The 26637-nt window shown below is 38.0% G+C and overlaps 1 protein-coding gene across 4 annotated transcripts in view; it reads right to left on the bottom strand.

Annotated features, from left to right (window-relative positions):
* Positions 1 to 21659, bottom strand: part of LOC131347196 (FERM and PDZ domain-containing protein 4-like) — a 67131-nt gene extending 45472 nt beyond the window's left edge. For 2 of the 4 annotated variants that reach the window (XM_058381146.1, XM_058381147.1), the window contains exon 1: positions 6987 to 7445. In XM_058381146.1, coding sequence (XP_058237129.1) covers positions 6987 to 7060 — 74 coding nt within the window. In that variant the 5' untranslated portion in view covers positions 7061 to 7445. Of the gene's footprint in view, positions 1 to 6986; positions 7644 to 21425 lie in introns of those variants that run through there. The other 2 variants (XM_058381145.1, XM_058381144.1) reach the window with 2 other exon arrangements.
* Between the last annotated feature and the right edge of the window lie 4978 nt (positions 21660 to 26637).

Here is a 26637-nt window from a genome sequence, read left to right as displayed (position 1 = left end):
CGAGATGTTTAACAATATGCCTACAACTAGAGTGGCTCAACACTTATAGGCTTGTGGAAATAGATTGAGCAGGTGAATCAGAGGACGCTGCATGCAAGCATGTAGAAGCTGGATGAAATTAGGAAGGAGGAAGGAGTGTTAATGACAAGCAAATATCTAGAACTTGGTCAGTAGGTATAAGATGAGACGCAGAATGAGTTGTAATAAAACACTGATAAAGTACGGAGGCATTATGATGCTTTTCAGAGAACAGGCACATCTTCGAGTCAGGTTACTAGCTGAAACTGAGGTATTGTTTAATTATAAATAACACAAGAGGAAAAATGCTGATAAATGCTTAAAAAATAATGGTTTTAACATTCATAATTCACATTATGGCATGTTTGGGAGGAAACTGGAGAACCAAGAGGAAACCCACAAAGACATGGGGGGAAAACTGTGACCTTCCAGCTGTGAGGCTGTGAGTATTTTTTAAATACAGATGTTTAATATGTGTGGCAGCAAACCTGATATCATAAGAAGTTCAGATAAATTAGAACAGTTGATTTCTGTACATGACCGTAGAAAGGACATTGTTCATAATCACACTCTCCGGTGTTTATAATAATTTATAATCACACGCTCTAGCGTCACCCAAATGAGGATGAGGTTCCCTTTTGAGTCTGGTTCCTCTCAAGGTTTCTTCCTCATACCATCTAAGGGAGTTTTTTTTTTTCTTTGCCACAGTCGCCACAGGCTTGCTCACTAGGGATGATTTTGTAGGACTTTTACACTATGTTCTGTAAAGCTGCTTTGAGACAATGTCCATTATTAAAAGTGCTATGCAAATAAAATTGAGTTGAGTTGAATTTCATACAAATGAAGCTGAAAAGGTGTGATTCATAATATTAACCTTTTAACTTGGCTGACAGGTCAAAATTTACATTTCCCATTTCCTATTCATTTTAGTAAAGTTACACAATGTTTCGTTAATACTATTCTACTGAGCTGGAGCTTCCAGATATTGTTTGTATGTTGAGGCACCAGGCTCTACGATAATTTTTCTGAAAAAAAAAAAACCCCAAAAAAACAAACACATTTAGCTGTTTAGCTGCTGAATTTTCTCATCACACAGTACAAGATTTCTATGACAAGAGTTTTATGAATACATGAATATTTTATCATTAACAAGAGCAGATACAATAATGAAGCCTGAATCCCTGCACTTTTGAATTGTGCTATACCTTGTTCAATCTTTTGCACATCATTTTTCAGCTTATTTCCTGGAATAATATTTCAGCTTCCTCCATTGTATTACTATTTACTCTGAACGAACGAACGAACGAACGAATGAATGTTTTTTTACTGGTTTGATTAATATATAATAATGAAATTTCATCCAAATGTAGAATCACATTTTAATTAATAAATGAATCCCAATTCATATCAGAGCTGTGTGTGTGTGTCTGTGTGTATGACGTACTGCTGAATTCATGCATCCATATTTCATATCAATAAATCTTTTGACGTCATCATTTCACCAGCCAATCACATCGAAACATTAATATCTTGGTTATGTCCCTGCAGCATATTAGCAATAATTAGATTCAGCACAATGTGTCAAGCAAATATCAAGCAAAAAATATACTTGTGCATATCATGTACTGTTCAATATCTGAAATATGTGTGGTGTGACGTGGCTCGGAAAGTGACGCTGCGGAGCTTCTGATGAGTGCTTTTTTGTTTGTTTGAACGCGTATGTGTGCGTCAGGGGTTAAAAGAACTTAGAAGATGACACTGCAGAGTGCACGGTGTGTGTGTGTGTGTGTGTGTGTGCAAGTAATGGGGGCTCATAGAAGCTGGCAGGGAGCCCACTACCCAGTGCGGCAGAACAGAGTGTCCCAGAGTGCAGAGAAAGAGAGAGAGAGAGAGAGAGAGATGTGGGCTCAAATCCCTCACTTAAAAAGCGCAAGTCTCAGACTGAAAGAAAATACCCCAGTGATAAGCCTGGAATTGCTCTTCCTCAGATCCCCTAACCCCATTTTAAAAATCTATCTAACTATGTATCTATGTATGTTTCTTTCTCTTTCTCTCTCTCTCTCTCTTTCCACACACACACACACACACACACACATATATATATATATATATATATATATATATAAAATTATAAATGCTAGTGAATTGAATTGTACTACTACAAATTTTTCACGACCAACTGAAATTAATGCCTAAAAACAAAAGCGGAAAGTAATAGATCACACCTAATATTTAAGCTGACTAAGTAGCACTATGTGCACTATATTACGTTAATATGTAATAAAGAACTAAACAATAAATACAGGCATTTATTTTATTTCAACAAATTTATAAAAGTCAAAAGTTTAAAATGGAACAAATTTACCCTTTTAAAATGAGTCAGGCAAAGTGTTTTCAAATTGCAAAACTCAAAATGTTAGACTTAGAATAGAATCTAAGAGAGTCTGACAGACAAACAAAGTGTCTGTCCAAGAGAAAGTGGGGGAGGGACAAACATGGAATCAGATATCACAGCTTCCTCACACTTGAATACAAAATGATGGCAGAAGACCCCAACATGCAAACCTGAGGTACACCTAAAACAGAGTCCACTGCCAATAACTGTGTTCATTTAATCCATTATCAATACAACCATCTGTTATTCCATCAATTCATCCAACCATTTCAATCTATTTAACCAGTCATCCATCCATCCATTCAACAATGCATGCATACAACCATCCATCCATCTATTTAAACAAACATCCATCCATCCATCCATTCAACAATCCATCCATCCATCTATTCAACAATCCATCCATCCATCCATCCATCCATCCATCCATCCAACCATCCATCTATTCAACAATCCATCCATCCATCCATCTTCAGTAACTGCTTCTTCTTTCCTGTTTCTTCAGCCAACATGTAAAAGTCCAAAGAAACTGAGCTCAGAACTGAAACAAGGAATTCTGAAGCTGTTAGGCAGCAACATTACCTGCTCTTACATCACGACACCTTCACCATCCATCCATCCATTCAACAATACATGCATACAAACATCCATCCATACAATACATGCATACAACCATCCATCCATCTATTTAACCAAACATCCATCCATCCATCCATTCAACAATCCAGCCATCCATCCATCCAGCCATCCATCCATCCATCCATCTTCAGTAAGTGCTTCTTCCTTCCTGTTCCTCTTCCAAACAAACTGAGCTCAGAACTGAAACAAGGAATTCTGAAGCTGTTAGGCAGCAACATTACCTGCTCTTACATCATGACACCTCACCCATAATGGGATTTTTTTTTTATTATTTATATGCTTATTTATTCATAAAGGAAAATAATATTTGAAAACATACCCTGTTAAAACGTGATCATTTTGCAAGCTACAGTTATTACCTTATGTTTTTACTGAAGCATCCAATACAGACTTTGTAACCAACGCCAGGAAAGTTGCCAAGGCTTGAAAAGTTTCATTATAAATATGTGGTTATGTTTTTATTGCTGTAGTCAAAAGGATCTCATGATTGCAATTTTGCAAAGATGACATGTTTGAAAAGTCAATTGGATAGATACAAAAGGTTAAGACGAAGGGGCCGTGAATTGATGGGTTTAGTAGAGCTGTCCTTGTTTTTCTCCAGAGTGAGAGAACTATACTGATATTGTCACAGAAGCTGCTAATGTGAGATGACAGCTGGTTTGACAGAAGGTCAGTCACAGAAATGTTCCCTAGAAAGATCTTATTCACACCAGGCAGATATTATTTAAATAACACGCTTAAATATCAGTCATCCTTCAAAGTATCATGTACTGGAAGAAGAATGAGAAAACACTGTTACTGGCATGCTGTAAATATGCTGTTTCTAAATTCAGAACGAATCACAGACGCAAACAGAAAAAGGAAAAGCGTAAAAAAGCACACTCTATTTAAAGTCGAACATAATGATCTGTCACTGTCGTCATTTCATTTCCTCGAGTCACAACGTAGCAGAGTCTGTTCTAAAAGCCCAGGGTGATGTGTAACTGTGTGTAAAGTGAGGAGATCACACATATAGCTCAGGATCTTTCATTGTATACTGAATCTACTGTAAGAGAATACAAAAGAAAATACACTTCCACATCACTTACTTCACAACTCTCTCACAACTCTCTCACGTTCGCCTTCACCGTCGTTCTGAATGCACACACCTGGACTCCATCACACCATCACAAGATTACCATCACACTACTGAGAGACTCTGCTCTAGTGCTCATGATCACTACTTCGCTTCTGGTTATTTGGTTAATGTGTTTGTCTTTTGCCCACTGAACTCTGTTTGCACATCACCTGACCTCTGCTTCTATTCTTGCTTGTAAAAAAAGAAAAAGAAAAAAAGTGAAAGAAAGAAAGAAAGAAAGAAAGAAAGAAAGAAAGAAAGAAAGAAAGAAAGAAAGAAAGAAAGAGGAGAACAATATAAAAGAGGAAATGAAGAATAATATCAAAAAGGTAAAAACAAATAAAGAACAGAAGAAATAAAGAAAGAAGGAAGAAAGAATAAAGATATTTGAAATATCACAAAAATGAAAAAAGTAGGATAGAATAATAAAGAAATACAGGATAACAGATGAAAGAAAGAAAGAAAAACAAATAAGAAAAAAGAAATACAAAAAAGAAATACAAATAAGAGAAAAGAAAGAGAAGAAAAGAAATAACCAAAATGGGAAAAAGAAGGAATAAATAAAGATAATAAAGAAGTACAGTATAACAGAGAGAGAGATTAAGAAAGAAAGAAAGAAAGAAAGAAAGAAAGAAAGAAAGAAAGAGGAGTAAAATAGAGGGAAAAAATAATAAAATAAAAAAAGTAAAAAAAATAAATAAATAAAGAAAGAAGGAATAAAAAATAAATACATATAAATAGGAGAAAAGAAAGCAAAGAAAACAAACAATACCACCAAAATGGAAAAAAAAGGAAGTGAGAGATAATAAAGAAATACAGATGAAAACAATGAATAAAAGAAAGAAAGAAAGAAAGAAAGAAAGAAAGAAAGAAAGAAAGAAAGAAAGAAAGAAAGAAAGAAAGAAAGAAAGAAAGAAAGAAAGAAAGAAAGAAATTCAAATAGGAGAAAAAAAGAGAAAAAAAAGAAACCAATGTCAAACAATATCAAGGAAACAATATATGGGGAAATAAAGAATGAATAAAGATAATAAAGAAGTACATGTTAACAGATGAAACAAAGAGTAAATAAAACAATAAAAATAAAAAGAATGAAATAAAGAATACAACAAAGAGAGAGAGATTAAGAAAGAAAGAAAGAAAGAAAGAAAGAAAGAAAGAAAGAAAGAAAGAAAGAAAGAAAGAAAGAAAGAAGTTAGTGCAGAACAGCTAGTTTTGGGTTAATCTGCACTAAGAGCTCAGAGGGAGTTATTACTGTGAGGGACAGTTCGTGTTTGTAGCCTTTTTTCAGTAAGAGAAAGAAATCATAAAGGATGATGATGTGTGAAGAGACGGTCTCTCAGAGGCAATTAGCTTTTCTCTAGTCAAATAAAAAAGGATATAAATGAGAAGAGGATGATTTTCTAATACATGGCTGGACTAACGAGAGAACAATAAATATCAGTAGCTAACAGGGTCAATCAAAAACAACACTATAATATAATAATATTAATTATAGTACGTTTCATCGATCCGTCTGAACAGTTGGAATAATTTACAGTGCAATGCTTAAGTGGTATATTTTATTCATATACTCTTTTATTTAACAGACCAGAAGAGATGTATTCATTCCCTGTAGGATACTCAACTACACTTTCAGAAACACATTTCAGAGCCGTCAATCTCCAGCAGACAAGGAGGTGAATCCAATGTGAATCCATTGATCTGTTTATGTGATCAGGCAGATGGTGAGACTGGAAGGGCAAAGACCTAAAGATAATCAGGTAGACTGAGGACAGGATGGTTTGTCGATTATTGTGTCTGAAATGAATGTAAGCAGACAAAATACACGATGGAACTGCAGCTTCAGTCTGTGAGGAATACAGCGTGCCCCGATTCATATAAAGCTGTGTGCATGGTTCAAATCTGAATCAAATTACGGACAAAACTTTCTTTTAATAAACTGACGTGGTAAGCATCACGAATCTAAATAGATACAGAATCTCATATCATCATTTTATATGTTTTGCTATTTTGTGAATATTACAAACAGGCAAAAGATCCATTTGTGGTCCATTCTGGTCTGGTGTTGGACATGACCATCAATTTGTCCCTTATCCAAATCTCTCATTTATAGAGAATCAAAAGAAACTGTGATAACTTATAGAAGCCTACAAAATCCATTTTAACTCTAAGACCCCTGAGTACACTGCTATCAACTGAAAAGTTTTCATGTGTCATTGTAGCTTTATCTCTTTATATTTTTATCTGTTTTATCTTTATATTGTTTTTTTTCTTTCCTCTAAGCAGCAAGTGGAGCCAGCTGTGGGGTGCAATGGTAATCAAAAACTCAGATCCCATAGGAGATTTCTCAAGGCTTAGATCAGACCAAAAACTCTGTGCAACTATAAGTGTTGTATAGAGCTGTCCATTTGTCTATCTTTGTTGTATGGAGGGATTGAAATTGGAAAAAAGAACAACAAACTGTTAGGTTTCAAGGACTAGCTGAAACTTTCTGACAGTGTTTCTGGATGCAAGACGAAAACATTATATTTTAATACTGATTTATGCTTATAGATATATAGTTTCTAGTTGTAAGTTTAATTTAACCAATAGACATTATTCACCACAGCCTAAAACACGACCAATTATATTTTTTGCAAAACTCAGCCCTGCTTCCTTTCCTGTCATCTGCAACTTTTTTTGCACTACAAATTAAGGAGAATGAATAAAACCCTGCTTATGCTCCTTATGCTAGAAAACCCAAACAAACCTATGTGTATGTGTTACTTAAGCTTAAATCTTTCAGTACTGGAAACACTATACAGTGGTTACACTCACCCAGACAGTTTGGCCATCTTTGAAAATCCGAACACATCCATAGAGCCGACTGGACAATCCTGTCCGGGGTTCATGCACTACACTACAAATCCAAGCTCCAATTCCTTATTGCTTGCTTGAATGCAAATCCCAAATTTGCTCAACTCTTCATCACACCTGACACACCAGTGCCAAAAGCGATGCACTGTAAGCCTTCCAGCAGCCTCTGTCCAAAGCTGGACTTTCCACTTAAGGGATCAGATCCAGTACTCATGGACTGAATCCAGTTGAGCAGGAATGGGCTCAATCCAATCCAACATTGCATCCACAAGAGTTTGATGCTGTGCTAGTCTAGCCTTGTCCTCTTCTCGTTCAGGTGGAATTCTGGAGCCAGCGTTTGCACTCTCTCCATCGCGCTCTCCTGCAAGCTGTGGCTAGAAGAGCCTGAGCAAAGCAGCAGTGACAGCAGCTTTGAATGAAAAGCGCCAGAGAGAGAGAGAGAGAGAGAGAGAGAGAGAGAGAGAGAGATGGAATAGGGGGAGGGGTCTAGGGGAGGAGTGGAAAGAGAAAGAGGAGGATGAACGATGATAAACACTACCCCTGGCACTTGAGCTGATGAAAACGCACACTCCTTCTTTCTAGTGAGTCCTTCACCCCTGACTCCGGAAAACAGAGGGAGGGTGAGGAAGAATGCAGTGAAGAGAAAGAAGAGAGAGAGAGAGAGAGAGAGCAGAAGAGAGACAGATTGCTGACTCTGCAGTAGAGTGTTAGACTGCTGATGGCAGGAGAGCAAGACCCTGTTTTCCACAGAAGGCACACACACACACACACACACACACATTTGCATTCTTGTGGTGGACATGTTAAGGAGTGATGGCACATAAAACATGGTGATTAAACTTGTTAGAATACGGTTAGAACGTTAGGAAATCCTTTATCTTGTCATTGTCTGTAAAGGAATATTTGATTAATTCTACATAAACATTTATAAAGCCTCATTATTTGGGTCTGCTGTCATAAAGACTGCTTTCTTTACTACAGATGTTGATACAGCGCTCGAGTCAAGTCACAGATAAGGTCCAATGATGTCACACCAATTTAGGATGAGGGAAAATAAACTACTAAATATAATATATTACTAAGAGTCAGCAAATATAGAAACTTCTGTCCTTGCTCTGTATCGGCATTGTCATAAGTGATCATAAGTTGTAATACATGTTCATAGCCAGACTTTATTTAAGGGCCAGAAATGGACATATGTCAGTCAATACAGTGTAATAGTTTTTACACTTGGCAAAACCTTCACAAGGTAACAGTGTAAATATATCAGTGTCACTACCAAGGAGACACTGAAAAGTATTTCTGTAGTTCTCAGTGTAATAAACCACAATAAACCATCATATTATACTAGATGTCACTGCACTACAAAGTCAATTGTCATTAAGTTTTAATGTAAGTAAACCTGGAACGTTTCATAGTGCAACTCTCTGTCATCACTTCACATAAATAGTGTGATATAAATTTGGCATACAAATCTGAAGCAGTGTCTATGTCTGCTGACATATTGCAAAATAAACCTTTATAAAGTGTTATATGTCAGTCTATTTGTCGCTATAAGCTGTATCAGCAATTGTTTAGGGCCCCAATAAGAATGCAGGATTTGGCACTAAGAGATTGAAGCTTTTGCAGAGAGCCACCTTGTGGTCTGCAACCTTGATGTATTACTGAAGGGTTGCTGTAGTAGGCTGTGACTGGGGATACAACTGAGGTATGTTTGGCTATGATTGGTGTATGACTGGGAAATGATGGGGCATTTGGGGTGTAATCTGGGGAGGTGACTGGGGTATAATTGGAGTGTGATCTGTGGATGATTGAGTTGTGACTGGGGTATGATTAGGGTACGACTGGGATATGATTGCTGTGTGTGTGATTGGGGTACTGTGGTGGTATTTGTTATTGGAGTAATTGTGATGTGACCTGGGTATGACTGCAGATAGGGGTATAACTGCAGTATAATTTCTGCTGCACTGAAGTCTGATTGGGGTGCAATAGGGTTGTATTTGGAAGGTAGGATTGGAGTGTGTTTAAAATTATACTAACTGGAGTGATAATGCTGTGCATGGGGGTATGGGGTGTGATTAGGAATATGGTTGGGGTCAGACTGAAGTGTGATAGGGTTATGATTAGGAGTATGTTTGTAGTGTGATTGGGAGTATGCCTAGGGTCTAACTGGAGTGTGATAGGGTTGTAATTGGGAATATGTTTATAGTGTGATTGGGAGTATGACTGGGGTCTAACTGGAGTGTGATAGGGTTGTAATTGGGAATATGTTTATAGTGTGATTGGGAGTATGACTGGGGTCTAACTGAGGTTTGATAGGGTTGTGATTGGGGGTATGTTTATAGTGTGATTGGGAGTATGACTGGGGTCTAACTGAGGTTTGATAGGGTTGTGATTGGGGGTATGTTTATAGTGTGATTGGGAGTATGACTGGGGTCTAACTGAGGTTTGATAGGGTTGTGATTGGGGGTATGTTTATAGTGTGATTGGGAGTATGACTGGGGTCTAACTGAGGTTTGATAGGGTTGTGATTGGGGGTATGTTTATAGTGTGATTGGGAGTATGACTGGGGTCTAACTGAGGTTTGATAGGGTTGTGATTGGGGGTATGTTTATAGTGTGACTGGGAGTATGACTGGGGTCTAACTGAGGTTTGATAGGGTTGTGATTGGGGGTATGTTTATAGTGTGATTGGGAGTATGACTGGGGTCTAACTGAGGTTTGATATGGCTGTGGTTTGGGGTATGTTTGGGGTGTAATTATCAGTTAAAATAGGTATGGTTGGTATGCATGGTCAAGGAGGCCAAAATAAGTTGCTTAGAACTGTCAATCATTCAAAAACAACCTTGGTTGTAATGAAGAGTGTTTGTAGGTGTCATGTAGATGTCAGTTAACCTTCTGTAACAGTATTCATCATTCTGTTTGGGCAGTGTGTCAGTACACCACTAGAAAGTCTGGGGGGACATTTGCTTTCTTAATGATCTGTAGATGATTGAGAGCAAAAGAGGTATTTGGATAATTAACCATTATCCAAATAGATTATTAGGCCCAGAATAATTGGTCCAGAGGGATGTTCGGCAATCATGAATGGTTCTGCTATTCAGCATCCAAGCATGCCTTTGGTAGATGTTGAACAAAACGTATTTTGAGGACTAAGGTCCAACATAGTGATACAAAATCTGAGCAAACTGTCAATAACACTCAAATGCCAGTTGCAGTAAAATTCCTGTGCCTGACAAGACATAAAGAAAAATTGAGCTTGTCACAAGCTATCACTGTATGCTGCTTTTAGGCCATTGGAAATTGTTTCAGGCTAGATGAACAGTGAGTGCTTACCCAGCTGGTGGAACCAATCAGAAATCCCTGCTTCTTCAAAGGTTCTTTGGATAGTTAAGTGTTCTTAGCTTCCTCAGATTATCTGCCTGGAACCCTCTATTACAGACAAATACTCTGCTGTGAAGTTTTACATAACGCCTTTTAGGATTCTCTTGACAAACCCGAGGAGCATACAAATGCCAGCTTTTCATCTATAATGTAATGGTGTGTTTAAACATTGAATAATAATGCAGTTTCAACCTTTAGACATAGCAAAGGGAATGCATTATGCCAAAGGCAAATCATTATGTTGAACACAAAGGATGTCCAGAGCAAATTCAGCTGTTTAATTACACAATGTTGCATTAATTAGGTTAATTTAATTTTTGATAACTGGTTAATATGGATTTATGGAAACAGTGTGTCAGCAACTAGTTACATGTTAAATTCTTGAACCTTTCTTCATTTTTTTTCCTACTACAAACTTAATGTAGTGTATGTATAATATATGGCCATATATATATATATGGACATCTATCATTCACACCCATATGTAGTTCTTTCCCCACACTGTTGCCATAATTTTGAAAGCACAGAATCCTCTAGAATATAATTGTATGCCATGGCATTATAGTTTCCCATCACTCGAAATTCAAGACTCACACATTTTCCAGTATGACAATGCCCTTGTACTCAAAGTGAGGTCTCAGAGTGACCTTCACAGAACCCTGACTTCAACCACTTTTTGATGAATTGAAACACCAGTACCTGATCTTACTAATGCTTTTGTGGCTGACTGGGCAGTCACGTTCCAAATCTAATGAACAGTGGGAAAGGGCAATTCTATATTAATGCCTATGATTTTAAAAAGAGATACTCAACCTGCACACCTTGTGGTTGTGATGGTCCAAATACTTTTGGCCATATAGTGTATTGCTGTACAATTTGTAATCAAGGACACCATTATATATGTTGTATGGTATTTCAAAGACACTGAATTGTTTGTAGGCAGGGAGAGTCATATTAGAGCAGTAATATATTCCAATAATTTTTTTTCTAGCCAGCTTCCAAAACCACCAAAGGCATCCCTGACTACAGAGCTGTGTAGAATTGAAAAAGAAAATAAACATAAAGCCCATTCCAGAGGAGATACTATGCAAAGAGTCAAAAAAGTCATACTGTAGGCATTTGGCATGTTGCCTCTGAACAGTTGAAAGGAGACCAAGTTCACCATTCTTTTTGCGACTGATAACAAATTTCAGCATGGCCATGAATCAAAGAGATGCTAAAAGCAGGGAGGAGGCAGAAAATGCAAGCCATACTGGGGGGAAATGGAGACCTTTTATATGAGAACGACACTAAGCTTTGATCTGGGGACGACACTTTCTTTTAGGCCATGGATATTTTCACAGTGGTTCAAGGCCACTGGCTCTCTGAACGTGCACCTGCTACTGGTGGTGGTATTAAAAGGGTCTGCATTAGACTGTCTTGAAAATAATAATAATAATAAAAAAACCTACCTATTACCCATTTACAATTATGTGCATCATTTGACCATTTGAACTGATGTGATTTGCCTGATGACATTGTATAACTTCACATCATCCAGTTTCGAAGCTCAGCTAATATTCCTAACATCAACACAAACACACTGACAAAATCTGCCCTTATAAATCATTTTCATTTCAGATCGCAGTTGTGAAATATGTCATGCATTCAAGCTCCTACTCTTTATTTAGCTCTTGATTGCACACCATAAAGAAGAGAACAATAAGTATTGTCCTGAAACAAGAAAGCAATATATTTAAGGTCACTGAACAGTGTGTCAGAGACAAGCACATTAGCATGTACTTTGGTATTCTCCTTTGCACTGTGAAGCACCAAGTAGTTTCAAGGTTGAATGGATAGACTTACACAGGAGTCCTAATCACACTTCCTAAATAAATCCTTGCAAAAATCCCCCAAATTGGCATTAAATCATTTCTTCTCAGAATGCCTGACACTCACCATGTAATATAAGTTAAGTCTTTATTTGTCACGTATACATTACTGCACAGTTAATTTCTTTCTTCACATATCCCACCTTTGGGGGTTGGGGTCAGAGAGCAGGGTCAGACATGATGCAGCATCCCTGGAGCTGGGTGGGTTTGGGGGCCTTGCTCAAGGGCCCAATGGTGGCAGCTTGGCGGTGCTAGGGCTTGAACCCTGATCTTCAGGTCAACAACCCAGAGCCTTAAACACTTGAGCTACCACCGCCCCACTATACATATTTGTGCTAGCTAGTCAATTTTTGTCAATTATATTTATTGTTATTAAGACTTTTATACACTTAAACAACTAGGATCTAAAAGAAAATGTGTTTTGCATGAGGTCTATGTCTAAAGATCCCAAATGCTGGATACAAAAAGTGTATTATAGTGTAAAAGTGTATGAACAAGCATTCGGGGTAGAAATGGGTTTGATATCACCGTTTGATTTGAAGAACTTCTGTGAAAAAAAAAATCAACCCTGTTTGTTTCTTATAAAGTTTCTTATAAAACGTTTGCCCCTAGTAAGCTAGGTATAAACAAAAGTGTATGGAAAACTACAAATTCTTAAAGCATTGAGTGTTTAATTTCATATGAGCCATTAATCACTACTGTGGAGTGTTACATAACAAAGAAATTCAATGCTGAACACAGGCACCAACAAAACAGGCACAAATTCTGTTTTTTGGCCTCCGGGAAAAAGAGTTGAAACACTTCCATGTCACTACTGAAAGTATTATGTAGTCTGGTGGTGAGAAAATAGCGTAATCTCTGTTCTTTGGTGGTTTCTTTCCATTGATAAATGGAATAACTGTAATATCTGCCTACAGTAACACATGGGCTAGAGTGAGTAATTGTATACCAATAACATATACACCCATATTGTATTGTAAACCGTATACAGTAGATGCTTCATCTGTCTGTGTCTGAGTCCAAAAAAGAATACACTGTCTTTTACATATCCCTCCTGGCACCGTAGCAACTAAATCATACATTTGCATTTCCCGTGCCATAAATCCGAGCTGCAATTTTCTCTACACAGAATGCCTAATCCTCCAGATGACACAGACTTTACTCCACTGAGAATCTACTAACTCAGGTTAATACACCACAAGTGCTGGGGGACATATTGTGAAAAGACAGCTAAAACTTAATTATAGAGCACTATTCTTGTCTTCATTTTGACTCTGCACACGTTTGTCAGATATTACAAAAAATTCTAAAAGTGGAAAAATATACATACATTATTTCTCAGAACTTCTCTAATGGAAAATCAAGTCAAATTTTTCAAATCAATCCAGTATTCATAACTTGTTATATGAAACATATATGTTATAATGCATATGTTTCTGGGACACAGTGGTTTAGTGGTTAATATATCTGGGGGTTGGGGGATTGATTTCTGCTCCTGCCCTGAGTGTGTGGTAACTGCATGTACTTCCTGTGATTTGGGGGTTGACTGGGGTCTTTAAATAGCCTGGTGTGTGTGTGAGTGATTGTGCCTCCTGATGGGTAGGCATCCCGTCCAGGGTGTCCCCTCACTTTGTGCCCTGATACCCCTGGGATAGACTTCAGGTTCCTTGTGACCATGTGCTACAGAAGATGGATGAATATGTACCTTTAGCTTCAGTAAAATCCTGTAAACTTTTCGTATTGTGCTTATTATATGGGTTTACGGTAGACATCATGCATACGGGCGTTTATAATACGTTATAAATACTGAATATAAAGGAAGTGCCTTTCTTTATAAAATGCTTAAATATGAAAGACAATATGTTATTGTTGCTGTTGGTTTATGTCGGTCACATGACCTACATCTTGTATCTTTGTATCTCAATTATCATACAGTTCATAGATCATACATTTCCAACTGCACTACTACACAATCCTGTGTCAGTCAGAGGCACTGAAGAACACATGCACTACTAAGTAGTAAACAAAGTATATAGAAATGAAGTATGAAGAATAATGAAGTAAAATATCAGTTCAAAGGATTTACTTTTCTTTAACTGTATACAAGATATTAATATCTGGTATCTTCATAAAGTCTTTAAAACAGCATTCTCTTCTCTTTCTTCACTTCATATGCTTTAAATAGCTTTTGGATTTGGTCAGATTGGGTCTGGACACAATATTCTCCTGTTGATTTTGTCTTATTGACTGTGATATTGACTGTAGTCGTGCTACATGACTTGTCCATATTTCATTTTTATCATTGTTTTTTCTTTTTATTTTATAAATTAAAAATAAAAATAAAAAAAAGTTTCTCCTGTATACCTGGAAACTACGTAGGTACAAACTTTCAAGTGCCAAAGAACAAGACTTTGGGAAAGGTTTTAACTCCTCAGATGTAACAGACATACAGATAAGAGGCGGGATGTAGAGGGGTTACTAGAACTGGTCATATATCACTATATTTCAGGGTAACTGGGGATAGTGCAGCATCTACAGAAACTCTGGAAAAATCCATTATTGGATTGTGTGTGTGTGTGTGTGTGTGTGCCCTGCTCTACTTTCAGTAATCTTAAGCTTCTGCTCCTGGGCTCTGGAGTCTACCCGCCCTTCCATCCCTGCTGTCCACACGTGAATACTAAACACGCTCATCAATAAGAAGGACAGAATGTGGTAGCGTCAGATACCGAAGAGCAATGCAGCATAACGATTTATCACTGTTTCCCCTTAATGCCTGCTGCAGCACCTCAGTATTGAAGTGGCACATTATATTTGCCCTTGAGTTCTTAGGTTCAAATATATGTAATAAATCTGCAAAAGAAGACAAATTGACTGTTTAACAAAAGGATGCATATACAGTGCTTGAATGATAACAGCAGGATAATAAGCATGTCCTTACATTCTAATACACAGCGTATTATGTGCAAGCAACAATAAGGTCTTTATTTCTCTTGCATTTGGGTATCTACAATGATTTTAGACAAGGTTATATGGTCATGAGGTTTAACCAGCACATATAAATAAAAATCTGAGATAATTTTTATTATTATATAAAGTTTTAGCAACACTTTTGATGTGTTGCGTCTGTTGTGAAGGGTATGAGCAGGTTATATTGACTATAGTAATAAATATATATATATCACTATATATATATAGTTAAGAGAAACAGCTGGTCTCAGAAGAGATTTCAGCAGATGACTATTTCACAAGACTTCCGTTGTGAAAATGACTCCATTACTCTAGAGGAAGACAATTCCCAGGACTGTTTCTGTCATAGCCAGTATATAAGAACACAGGAATTAGAAATATTATAGCAATATTTATATATATTCAACCAACTGGACACTTTCTATATTGCACTTGGAGCTGATCGATAGGCATGCAGACTGTTTTTACAAACATTTGTAAAAGAATGGGTCGCTCTCAGGAGCTCAGTGAATTCCAGCGTGGAACTGTGATAGGATGCCACCTGTGCAACAAATCCAGTCGTGAAATTTCCTCGCTCCTAAATATTCCACAGTCAACTGTCAGCTGTATTATAAGAACGTGGAAGTGTTTGGGAATGACAGCAACTCAGCCACGAAGTGGTAGGCCACGTAAACTGACGGAGCGGGGTCAGCGGATGCTGAGGCGCATAGTGCGAAGAGGTCGCCAACTTTCTGCAGAGTCAATCGCTACAGACCTCCAAACTTCATGTGGCCTTCAGATTAGCTCAAGAACAGTGCGCAGAGAACTTCATGGAATGGGTTTCCATGGCCGAGCAGCTGCATCCAAGCCATACATCACCAAGTGCAATGCAAAGCGTCGGATGCAGTGGTGTAAAGCACGCCGCCACTGGACTCTAGAGCAGTGGAGACGCGTTCTCTGGAGTGACGAATCGCGCTTCTCCATCTGGCAATCTGATGGACGAGTCTGGGTTTGGCGATTGCCAGGAGAACGGTACTTGTCTGACTGCATTGTGCCAAGTGTAAAGTTTGGTGGAGGGGGGATTATGGTGTGGGGTTGTTTTTCAGGAGCTGGGCTTGGCCCCTTAGTTCCAGTGAAAGGAACTCTGAATGCTTCAGCATACCAAGACATTTTGGACAATTCCATGCTCCCAACTTTGTGGGAACAGTTTGGAGCTGGCCCCTTCCTCTTCCAACATGACTGTGCACCAGTGCACAAAGCAAGGTCCATAAAGACATGGATGACAGAGTCTGGTGTGGATGAACTTGACTGGCCTGCACAGAGTCCTGACCTCAACCCGATAGAACACCTTTGGGATGAATTAGAGCGGAGACTGAGAGCCAGGCCTTCTCGTCCAACATCAGTGTGTGACCTCACAAATGCGCTTCTGGAAGAATGGTCAAAAATTCCCATAAACACACTCCTAAACCTTGTGGACAGCCTTCCCAGAAGAGTTGAAGCTGTTATAGCTGCAAAGGGTGGACCGACGTCATATTGAACCCTATGGATTAGGAATGGGAAGTCATTTAAGTTCATATGCGAGTCAAGGCAGGTGAGCGAATACTTTTGGCAATATAGTGTATCTATCTATCTATCTATCTATCTATCTATCTATCTATCTATCTATGCATAAAATAATTAAGTCAGGCCAGGCAAATCCTAGTGAACAGCTTAAGTTAATGTTCATATACATATATATATATATATATATATATATATATATATAAACAGCATGTCAGTGAAGTTGTTGGATTTTATACTGGATTATGTGTCATGATAATCACCTAACTTTGCGGAATTTCAACTGGCCTTCAGATTTGGCCAAAATAAAGTACTGTAGAAGACAGCTGCCTTCCACTGCTGAACAAATTGGATAGGATTATCTCTACTACGTAAACCCTGTGTGTCCAGATATATCATATAACTGATTACTGGCACAAAGAGTTTTTGAGTATTTAAGGATCAAGTCATGAATTTCTGTTTGGACAAAAATGGGAGAAAAATACAGAAAGTTATTAAACTCTTCACATCAAACATTAAGGAGATGTTATTTACTGAATCTGTATAAACACAGTGAAGCTGGAGAGATTTAATGTCTGTAAACATCTAGCCCTTACAGCTTATCCTCTCTCTCTCTCTCTCTATCTCTCTCTCTCTCTCTCTAATACCCTTCCACTGGTTCCTTCGTCCATCAAGCAGGAGAGAGGAACAACAATCTTCACCAACTTAGGCCACTAAAAATATTTCGTCATGCAATTTGGACTAGTAAATGGTCCATCAATCATTCCAGAAATTCATCATTTAAGTCCTTTGTGTATTACTGAATTCTCAGAAATAATCTCATAGCCAACATCCTGATCTACTCAAAATGTGAGGCAGAACATATCCTGCAGGTATCACATCTCTTCTCTACATCTATACTCATTCCCTTGGTGAAGTCATATCCTCACATGGGTTTTCACACCACTATGCAGATGACACTCAACTCACATTCTCCTTACTTCCCTTAGGCACCACTGATTCTGTTCGGATCTCAACATGTCTGGCAGACATTTCATCATGGATGACAGCTCATCAGCTGAAACGCAATCCCAGCAAACCCAGTGCTGGTCATGCCAGATGATTTATCCCCATTTCAGAATCTTGTGATCTCCCTGGACAACTCGCTGATCTCCCCATTGGCCACTGCATGCAAACGTAGGGTAATCATGGATAATCAACTGTCCTTTTCCTTGCAAACTGCTAATCAGACATGCATATTCATTCAATCAGTCAGTATCTCTTTTAGAAGGTAGTGGAATGACCTATCTGTTCCTGAAATACTTACTAACACTTACTATATTTCAAGAAACATGTTTTTCTGTGTGCTTTTTTGTTTGCTGCATTACTTCCCAACAATATAGACTGATTTTATTCCTAGTCTGCAGCTTAGAGAACCAGTATCAATGTAATGTATTCGTTGATAGAGACTTATGATACACTTTTGTATGTTGCTCTGGATAAGGGCATCTGCCACATGCTATAAATCTAAATGTATATGTAAAAGTACAAGCTGTCTTAAAATGCTCACATGAAATTAGAAGAAAATGTGAATTCTCTAAACCCTCAGTCAAAATCCAGAAGAATGTCCTGGAGGTAGTAGCTCAAGTGGTTAAGGCTTTGGGTTTTTGATTGGAACATTGGGGTTTAAGCTACAGCACTGTCAAGCTGCCACTGTTGGGACCTTGGTGCTGCATAATGGCTGACCCTGAGCTCCAAACCCAACCCTCCAATATTGGAAGAAAGAATTTCACTCTGCAGTAAGGTATACATATCAAAAAAAGGCAACTTAGCAACAATGGACCGGGGCAAGATGGAAGTAGTCTTGACCACAACCCAGCGCAGCCAAAGAGACAAAGAACAGCAGCATAACTTCTCCAGACCCTTCATTTAAGGCTGCATCTCTGACATCCCTACTTAAGGGGAATCCTTGGAACCTGAAAAGGAATCCTGAAGCATTCTGACAGCAGAACTGAGGGCAGTTCTCTCTCAGAGACGAGGTAATCCGCCTTTACCTTTGAGCTTTCTACTGCAGGATACTAAAGCCTGCAGAAAGAATTTACGATGTGGGAAACTGAGAGCTCTTGGCCATAAAGGCTGGATTGCAGGAATGGCTTGAGGGCACAAAATATCCTTTCATCATCCTGACTATAAAAATCTTGAATACATCAAGTCAGTCAATAGATTAAATCTTCAGCAAGCCAAGTGTTTTCACCTGTTTCTCCTCTAAATTCATGCAGCTACCTGATCAAAAATGTTAAAGCTGATGTGATGTCCTGGTCTTTAATGGTCATCAAACCAAACCAGAGCCTGAAACTGTCCTCATGGAAGATGTTCAGCAAGCTCAACATGATGACCTCACAGTACAAGAGTAGCTAAGGTATATATTTATCTCAGTCCATGCAGGAGGAGGTTATGGAACCTTCTTCAGCTTTGGACTCCTGGACATTTCAAGGGCGCAAGATTACATTTTGATGGAGAACACTAGACAAGACATTGATCGATTTGTAAAAGCTTGCTTAATATGTGTACAGTCTCAAAACTCCAGTCAGCTGCTCACAGGACTGACTGGAGTTTTGAGACTGTACACATATTAAGCAAGCTTTTACAAATCGATCAATGTCTTGTCTAGTGTTCTCCATCAAAATGTAATGTAACATCCATGGTCACACATATCCTTGGGTTTCATCACTGATCTACGATCCTCCTTGTGATCATCTGCCAATCCTGTCGGATCAGAGCTGTTCTCAAGATTGCTATTCAGTGCATGACCTTGCCTCCTATTTAATATTAATCCTTTTGCCTTGTCCTCTTGTTTTGCTATGATCTCTGATCTCTGGATTTTGACCTTGCCTTGTTAATGACCAAGAATTTTGGATTTTGATTTAGATGTCTTTAATTTCTCAAGCTTTCTTGGTGCTGATCCTGATTGTCTCCTAATGCATCTAATGCATCAAACTACATCTAACTACTTATAAGTATTGTATTATAAATTATACAAATGTATCTAACATTTTTTTTGTTTTTGTGTCATACAGGCAAAACCCATCAGAACCATTGTTCTGTATCACATATAAATTCCCATATTTTATATTGACAGAAAGACAAAACAGAAGTACTGTATATAGGAGTTTATGGACAGAGTAATCCAGCTTGTTCCTGACCCCAATCTGCTCTTTATTCCCATGTGAATTACACCATTTGTACCCATGGCCAATGTACAGAACATGAATTTAATCCCCAATGCAATCACAAGGGCTTTGAAGCCATTTAATAATACATTTGTCCTTCATACCGTACTTCTTTTCTACTATAGAATACTTACTTTACAGATCAAACTTTAGCATGACATGGAAACAATTCAGCTTGCTTTGTTAATAATCTGTAATCTGATAACATGTGAGGCAGTGCTATAGACAGACAGCATTCATCAGTGCTTAAAAATCTGTGCCTGAAGCTTACTCAACCGATCATGGAAGTATAGTGGTAAAAATCTCATGAATTCAAGTAAATTCTAGAAGAGAATTAAAAAAGTAAAGTAAAGAGTAATTCACAAAAATACTTCTTTATATGTTCATTATACTCAGCCCGGCAAGAATGGCTGGTTCATTAGGCAGTTGATCGTAAGGAACATATTCTGCTAATTCAGACAATCCTACTATATTAACTCTCTGAATAAATGCTGAAAGCAAATTTACAAAAGTTGACAAGCTAGCTAATTTAAAGAGTTTATCTCATGAGCTGATTTAGAAAGCATAGCTCGATCATTTAATAAACTTAAAGTTGACATACTGGTCTGATCAGCTCTGACATTTCACTGTGATGTGGGAAGCAAATGAGACATGAACGAACTGATAACGTCAGAGAAGACAACAACTTAGCAAGAAAAATAAAAGGGATGAATAGGAAAAAAAGAAAGAAAAAGAAATCTCACTGAGAAGGTCAAAATGAAAACGTAACAGATAAAAAGTTTTCTCTTGGATGTATTCGAGTAGTCAATCTGAATTATAATTGAATCAAAATAGAATAGAAAATGTCCAAAAAACAGGATATAATGCAAAAGCAAGCCTCATATTTGCTTTTCTTTGGCGTATATCTATAAATGCATTCTAAAATCTATAACAGAGATCCGGTTAACACAGATTCTTCTACTAAAGCAGATTTTCAGAAATTGTGTCGACGCCATCCCCATTTTCCAGATGTTTCTGCTCGTTGTGTAACGGTAAGAAACAGGTCAGTCAGAGTTAAGCTGTAATCTCTGTTTTTGGAAATGAATGGAATGCCTGACAATCAAAGCACAACTGTGTGAAGTGGATAAGCTTGGTAAAGTAAGTGTACCTAAATGATGTGCTCATCTTGACTGGAGATTCAAAAATGAGGTATTTCGCTCAAGATGACTGCATGAATGTGGAGCACAGTCTAGGTATGCCTATGAGGAGTTGGTTTTTAGTTTAACATGAAGTGAAGGGAAAAAAAACAGACCAGCCTTTAAAAGTTCAACCAAAGTAAACAAGTTCAAAATGCAAAGATAAGCCCAGAATTTTGACAGAATCCCGAGTAGAAATGGCTGTGACGTATGTGTAACGTGTTTTTCCTGAGGATCTGATGTTTACTGTACTTACTGAATGACGGTGAAGACCCCCAGCTCATCCCTGCTGTGATCCATGTCTGATGCTTAGAAAAGGTTTTCTTTCCTTTCTCTTTTTATTAAGTCCGGTTTCTGTCGAGCGCTCGGCGCACCAGTGCAGTTGAAGGATTTAGCCGGGGCATCTAGGCCGAGCGGGATGAGCAGCACACACATACATTAATTCTGTGCGAGTCCGAGCAAGTGGCCTCAGGGGCACACATCCCTTCCATGTCCTATTACTGACACAATATTATCCCACTCTGAGTAAGGGAGGGAGAGGATCAATGCTTCAACAGCTGTGGCCTCACAGACAACAAATCTGCCACTGTGCTATGTTTATGTGCAATGAGAGAGAACAAGAGATTGCAGAACCCTGAATGGATCTGAAAGCTGGCCTTGTTTATTGTAGACACCTCCTACATTTTACACTTTGGATACAACAAGATTTGTCAAGCTTACTCCACTGGTTTAAGTAAGACAGACAAATAGGATGACCTGCCCTGCAAAGCAAACTGAAATCTAATAGAAAGTGTTATTTTGTGAGCTTCTGTCCTGCTATTACCTCTTCATTCATTTATCTTCTGTAGAGGCTTTATCCAATCAGGTGGATCCAGAGCCTAACCCAAGAACAATATGTGTGTGTGTGTGTGTGTGTATAGAACCATTTTTCATTATTTTTCAACCACATTTGAAGCTTCTTGAGAGTCAGTTACCTCAAATGTCAATACCTGTTATAATTACAAGTTATAACAGGTAACAGGTTTTAAATATTAATTATATCTGATGTTTCTATGTGTGTTCCCCTGTAATACTGTGGTCAGTATGCTTCCTGCTTAGCCCCAACCCTTTCCACTTCTGACCTGGCATTTGTATGGGAAAGGTATGTTCTTTCTGAGCTGTGAGTAATTTCATCTCTGCATCACTAATTCCATCAGGGGGAAAAACACTTTGCAATGATCAAACTGGTTACCCACTGGAATGGAGTTAAGTCAACTAAGAGTTGGACGTAGATATAAGGAAGGGATATAGGCTTAGTGGTTAGCATGTTTGCTTGACACTTGTAGGGTTGGGGGTTTGATTCTTACCTCCACCATGTATGTGAAGATTGCATGTTCTCCCTGTGCCTTGGGGGTTTCCTCTGCATACTCTGGTTTCCTCCACCAGTTCTAAGACTGCATTGTAGGCTGACCGGCATCTCTAAATTGTCTGTAGTGTGTGTGTCAGTGTGTGATTGTGCCCTGTGATGGACTGGCATCTTGTCCTGAGTGAACCCTGCCTTGTGCCCCAAGTCATCTGGGATAGGCTTCAGGTTTCACACAACCCAGTAAGATAAGCGGTGTGATGGATGGATGGATGGATGGATGGATGGAAGAAAAAGAACAAGAGTCTCTGCTTGCACCTTTTTAAAGAAGATAAGGCGATACTGACTGGGTAGCATAATCTAAAAGGATATGAGGCAGGAATACATCATGTACAGAGTCACAGTCCATTACATACTATTAGCTCGTATTTATACCAAAGTTTTGATAGATCTTTATTAGCCAACAAGATTGAAGCTTGCCTGTTTCACTTTCTATGATTCACCTTTCTTTCACAACGTAAGCAAAAGTTTTTAGTTAATGCTCTGAATATGGAAAGACTGTTTTGCTAAAGGTTAATTCAGTTTGTGTGTGTAACTGAAACACACAATCTGTTTATACTTGACAGCACTTCCTGTTTCTGTGAGGTATAAACATAAGTTTGCAAAAGGTTGTAAAGGTTGTAAAATCCCTTTGAAATGCATCATTGCAGGGAAAAATCAATGAGCTGTCAGCACGGAAGACACGTTTACGACAAAAGCACAAGAAAAAGTCATTAAAGTGTTGTCTACACTCCGGGGAAAGAAAAAAAAAAGAAATTTATTCAATTCTAATTTTTTTACCATTAAAACACATAAAACATTTATTTCTCTTTTTTTCCCCACAGCAAGATGCCAACAATATTTAGTTTAATTAACACATTTTCATCCATTTATAGTTCATTTTAATATTGTGGAACATTTACAATTTAAGTCAGTTCCTGTTACCCTGGGTTTTTTTTTTTCTTCCTTTCTTTTCATGCAGCTCAACATTCGTCCCCTCACCAGCCAGGCTCTCTTTAATCTCCCGCTTGATGTTAATAAGGCAAAAAGAAAAGACATATCTTGTTCCTGTAAAACTGGTGTAATTAGGCTCGATGTTCTGAACCTCTGCAGCTACACTCAAAGAAAAAAACCTATTCCTGAAGGTTTCTGAATATAACCTTTAAGAACGGACAAAACAATTTTTTTCTCTAAAAGTGCATATGGCTCTGCAGAATAAAGGCAGATCTAAGACCAGACTCTGATTAATCCAAAATTATTTCCACCCTTCATAAAAATGAGCAGAAATAACATACATCAGGCCTCATTTATCAATCAACTGTTGTGAGGAAATGTTTGTGTAAACCAAACCTAACTATTCATTTTCCTAAGAACACCTAAGAATACTTGAGTGTGTATGTTGATGATCACCTGAACACCGATCAGGCATAACATTATGAGAAGTGAATATCACTGATGATCTCCTCATCATGGTACCTGTTAGTGGGTGGGATATATTAGGCAGCAAGTGAACATTTTGTCCTCAAAGTTGATGTGTTAGAAGCAGGAAAAATGGACAAGTGTAAGGATTTGAGCGAGTTTGACAAAGGGCCAAATTGTGATGGCTAGAAGACTGGATCAGAGCATCTCCAAAACTGCAGCTCTTGTGGGGTGTTCCCGGTCTGCAGTGGTCAGTATCTATCAAAAGTATCCTTTAAGTCCTAAAAGTTGCATGGTTACAAAACTTAAAGGATCTGCTGCTAAAATCTTGGTGCCAGATACCACAGCACACCTTCAGGGATCTAGTGGAGTCCATGCCTCGACAGGTCAGGGCTGTTTTGGCAGCAAAAGACTGACCAACAATATTAGGCCATTATGTTATGTGTAAATTGCTTAAAAAAGCTTATTTGCAAAGTTAAAGCTCACAGCGCTGAAATGAGGAGTAACAGAGGAAAAAAAAACTCTTAAAAGTTGATGCAGGAGCTATTTAGACATATGTCTACACCTACAAAAGTATATTATTTATCAGTGTAACATCCCCTGAATCTGCCAGAATCGGAGCCAAATTACAGAAAAAGTGAATTGGATGTGAATTGAACAGCATTCCAAGAAAATGCAGTAAAAATGGGTTTCATTTATGGATCCGTTTTGGCTTGTGTGGAAATATTTTCATTTTTGTTTTCAAAACGAATTGCATCTTTTTATAATAGTAACTTCAGATTTCATTTGCTGTCTGTAACTTGTGACATATGAAAATGCATAGAGTGTACCGCTGTTTCCATTTCCGATTACACGAACGTACAGCGTCTGCCAAATTTCGAATGGAAAAGCGAAGTCCATTTGCAATTGCATTTCTCGTGTCTTACGAGTTATGACCCTGTCATATCCGAACAGCAATAGCAATTACCCTGTTTGCTACTGCGCTTCCTCTGCTTTGCATGTGGAGTCTGCCAAGATTCAAGATCGAATCCTGATTTCTTTCGCGCTTGCATTTCTGAAGCCTCGCACAGAAAGCTGTCAATCAGTCATGGGGTGGGTGGGACTATACTATGGACCGCCATTGTATTTCGAAGTCAAGTATGAAGTATTGTTATTGTTAATTGGATATGACAGGGTTATAAGACATGGAAATGCAAATTCTCTCATTTGAAATTTTCCAAATATTGTAGGTTCAGGTATGTAAAAAAAATACTGCAAATGGTAACACATGATTTGCATTTTCAGTAGAATTCCCATAAACACACTCCTAAAGCTTTCCCAGAAGAGTTGAAGCTGTTGTAGCTGCAAAGGACGGGCCAACGTCATATCAAGTTCACGTAAAGGCAGGCGTCCCAAAACTTTTGACAAAATAGTGTAGTCAGGAAAATTTTTCCAAAAACTTTCTTTCTTTCTTTTCTTCTTAATTGCATATTTCTATAGTTAATGCTTTGAATATGGAAAGATTCTAACGTTTCATTCAATTTGTGTGTGTGTAACCGAAACACACAAGCTATTTATACCGGACAGCACTTCCTGTTTCCAAGGGGTACAAATATAAGGTGGCACACGTATAAGTTTGTAAAATCCCTTTGAAACGGATCATTGCAGGGAAAACCAACCAGATGTCGGTACGGAAGGTAGATCTTTAGATTTACGCGCGAATATCACACTGCGATCACATCATGGAATAAATAATAATAAATAATTCTGAAACTGGCGTTATGTATGAGATACAGACAAGAAGCATACCCGGATATGACAATAAAACAATAACAACAATAATACAGCATGCTTCATAGCTTGTTAATAGTGAGAGTGAGATTAGATTTGATTTTGTCTCATATAAAAGAAAAAATAAAACAGACTGTGTTTATGCAATTAGCATCACTGTAGGGGAGAAATCAAACAAGATCAATTCTCCTGAGAGAAAGTGAAAAGAGGAAAGTGTTCAAGCTGTTCATCCACTTAACATTAGATGTAATTGATACCATGGGATTGATTCTGTCTCTTTTAAAAGAGTGAGGGTTTTTAGGGTTTTTTTTTTTTTTTCAGCCTGACCAGTTCAGTGGAGATTAGCACAGCCTGCTGCGAGTGCACTGACCTGCTCAATGATCAGGGCTTTATTTGATTTTTAATGCACTTGTTTTGCTTCAAAACCAAATGTCGTTTCAAGATGACGCTTTACATAATCAACGCTCCAACCAAATTAAGACATTTGACACCCATGTGTAAGAAAAAAAAACTTCTATTCTTACTAATCTAGGTTTAATAAACCTTCTGCACGATGACTGCAAATGATGCTAACATTTCGGGTGAACTGGTGAAACCAATCAAATAAAGACATTCCGCAATATGGTGCTGGGTGAAGCCTTTTCTGTACAATACTGTGTGTGTACTGTATGAAATTTCATACGTTTTTCATAAGATGATTAATATGTGATCATGTGTGATAAATATGTGAATATGTGTTACGCTTTCAAACTGTGATGTGACAGCATTAGACTTATTAGATCTGAAAAATCACGTATACAAGTACAAAATCCTGTGTTAAAACTATATGGACTGGGATAATGTAAAATCGCATGAGAAAAAAAAATAAATTACCAAAAAAGAGGAAAATAAATTCAAT

Source organism: Hemibagrus wyckioides, linkage group LG26 (assembly GCF_019097595.1).
Source record: "Hemibagrus wyckioides isolate EC202008001 linkage group LG26, SWU_Hwy_1.0, whole genome shotgun sequence".
Classification (NCBI taxonomy): Eukaryota; Metazoa; Chordata; class Actinopteri; order Siluriformes; family Bagridae; genus Hemibagrus; species Hemibagrus wyckioides.
This window is presented reverse-complemented; position numbering and strand designations above follow the sequence as displayed.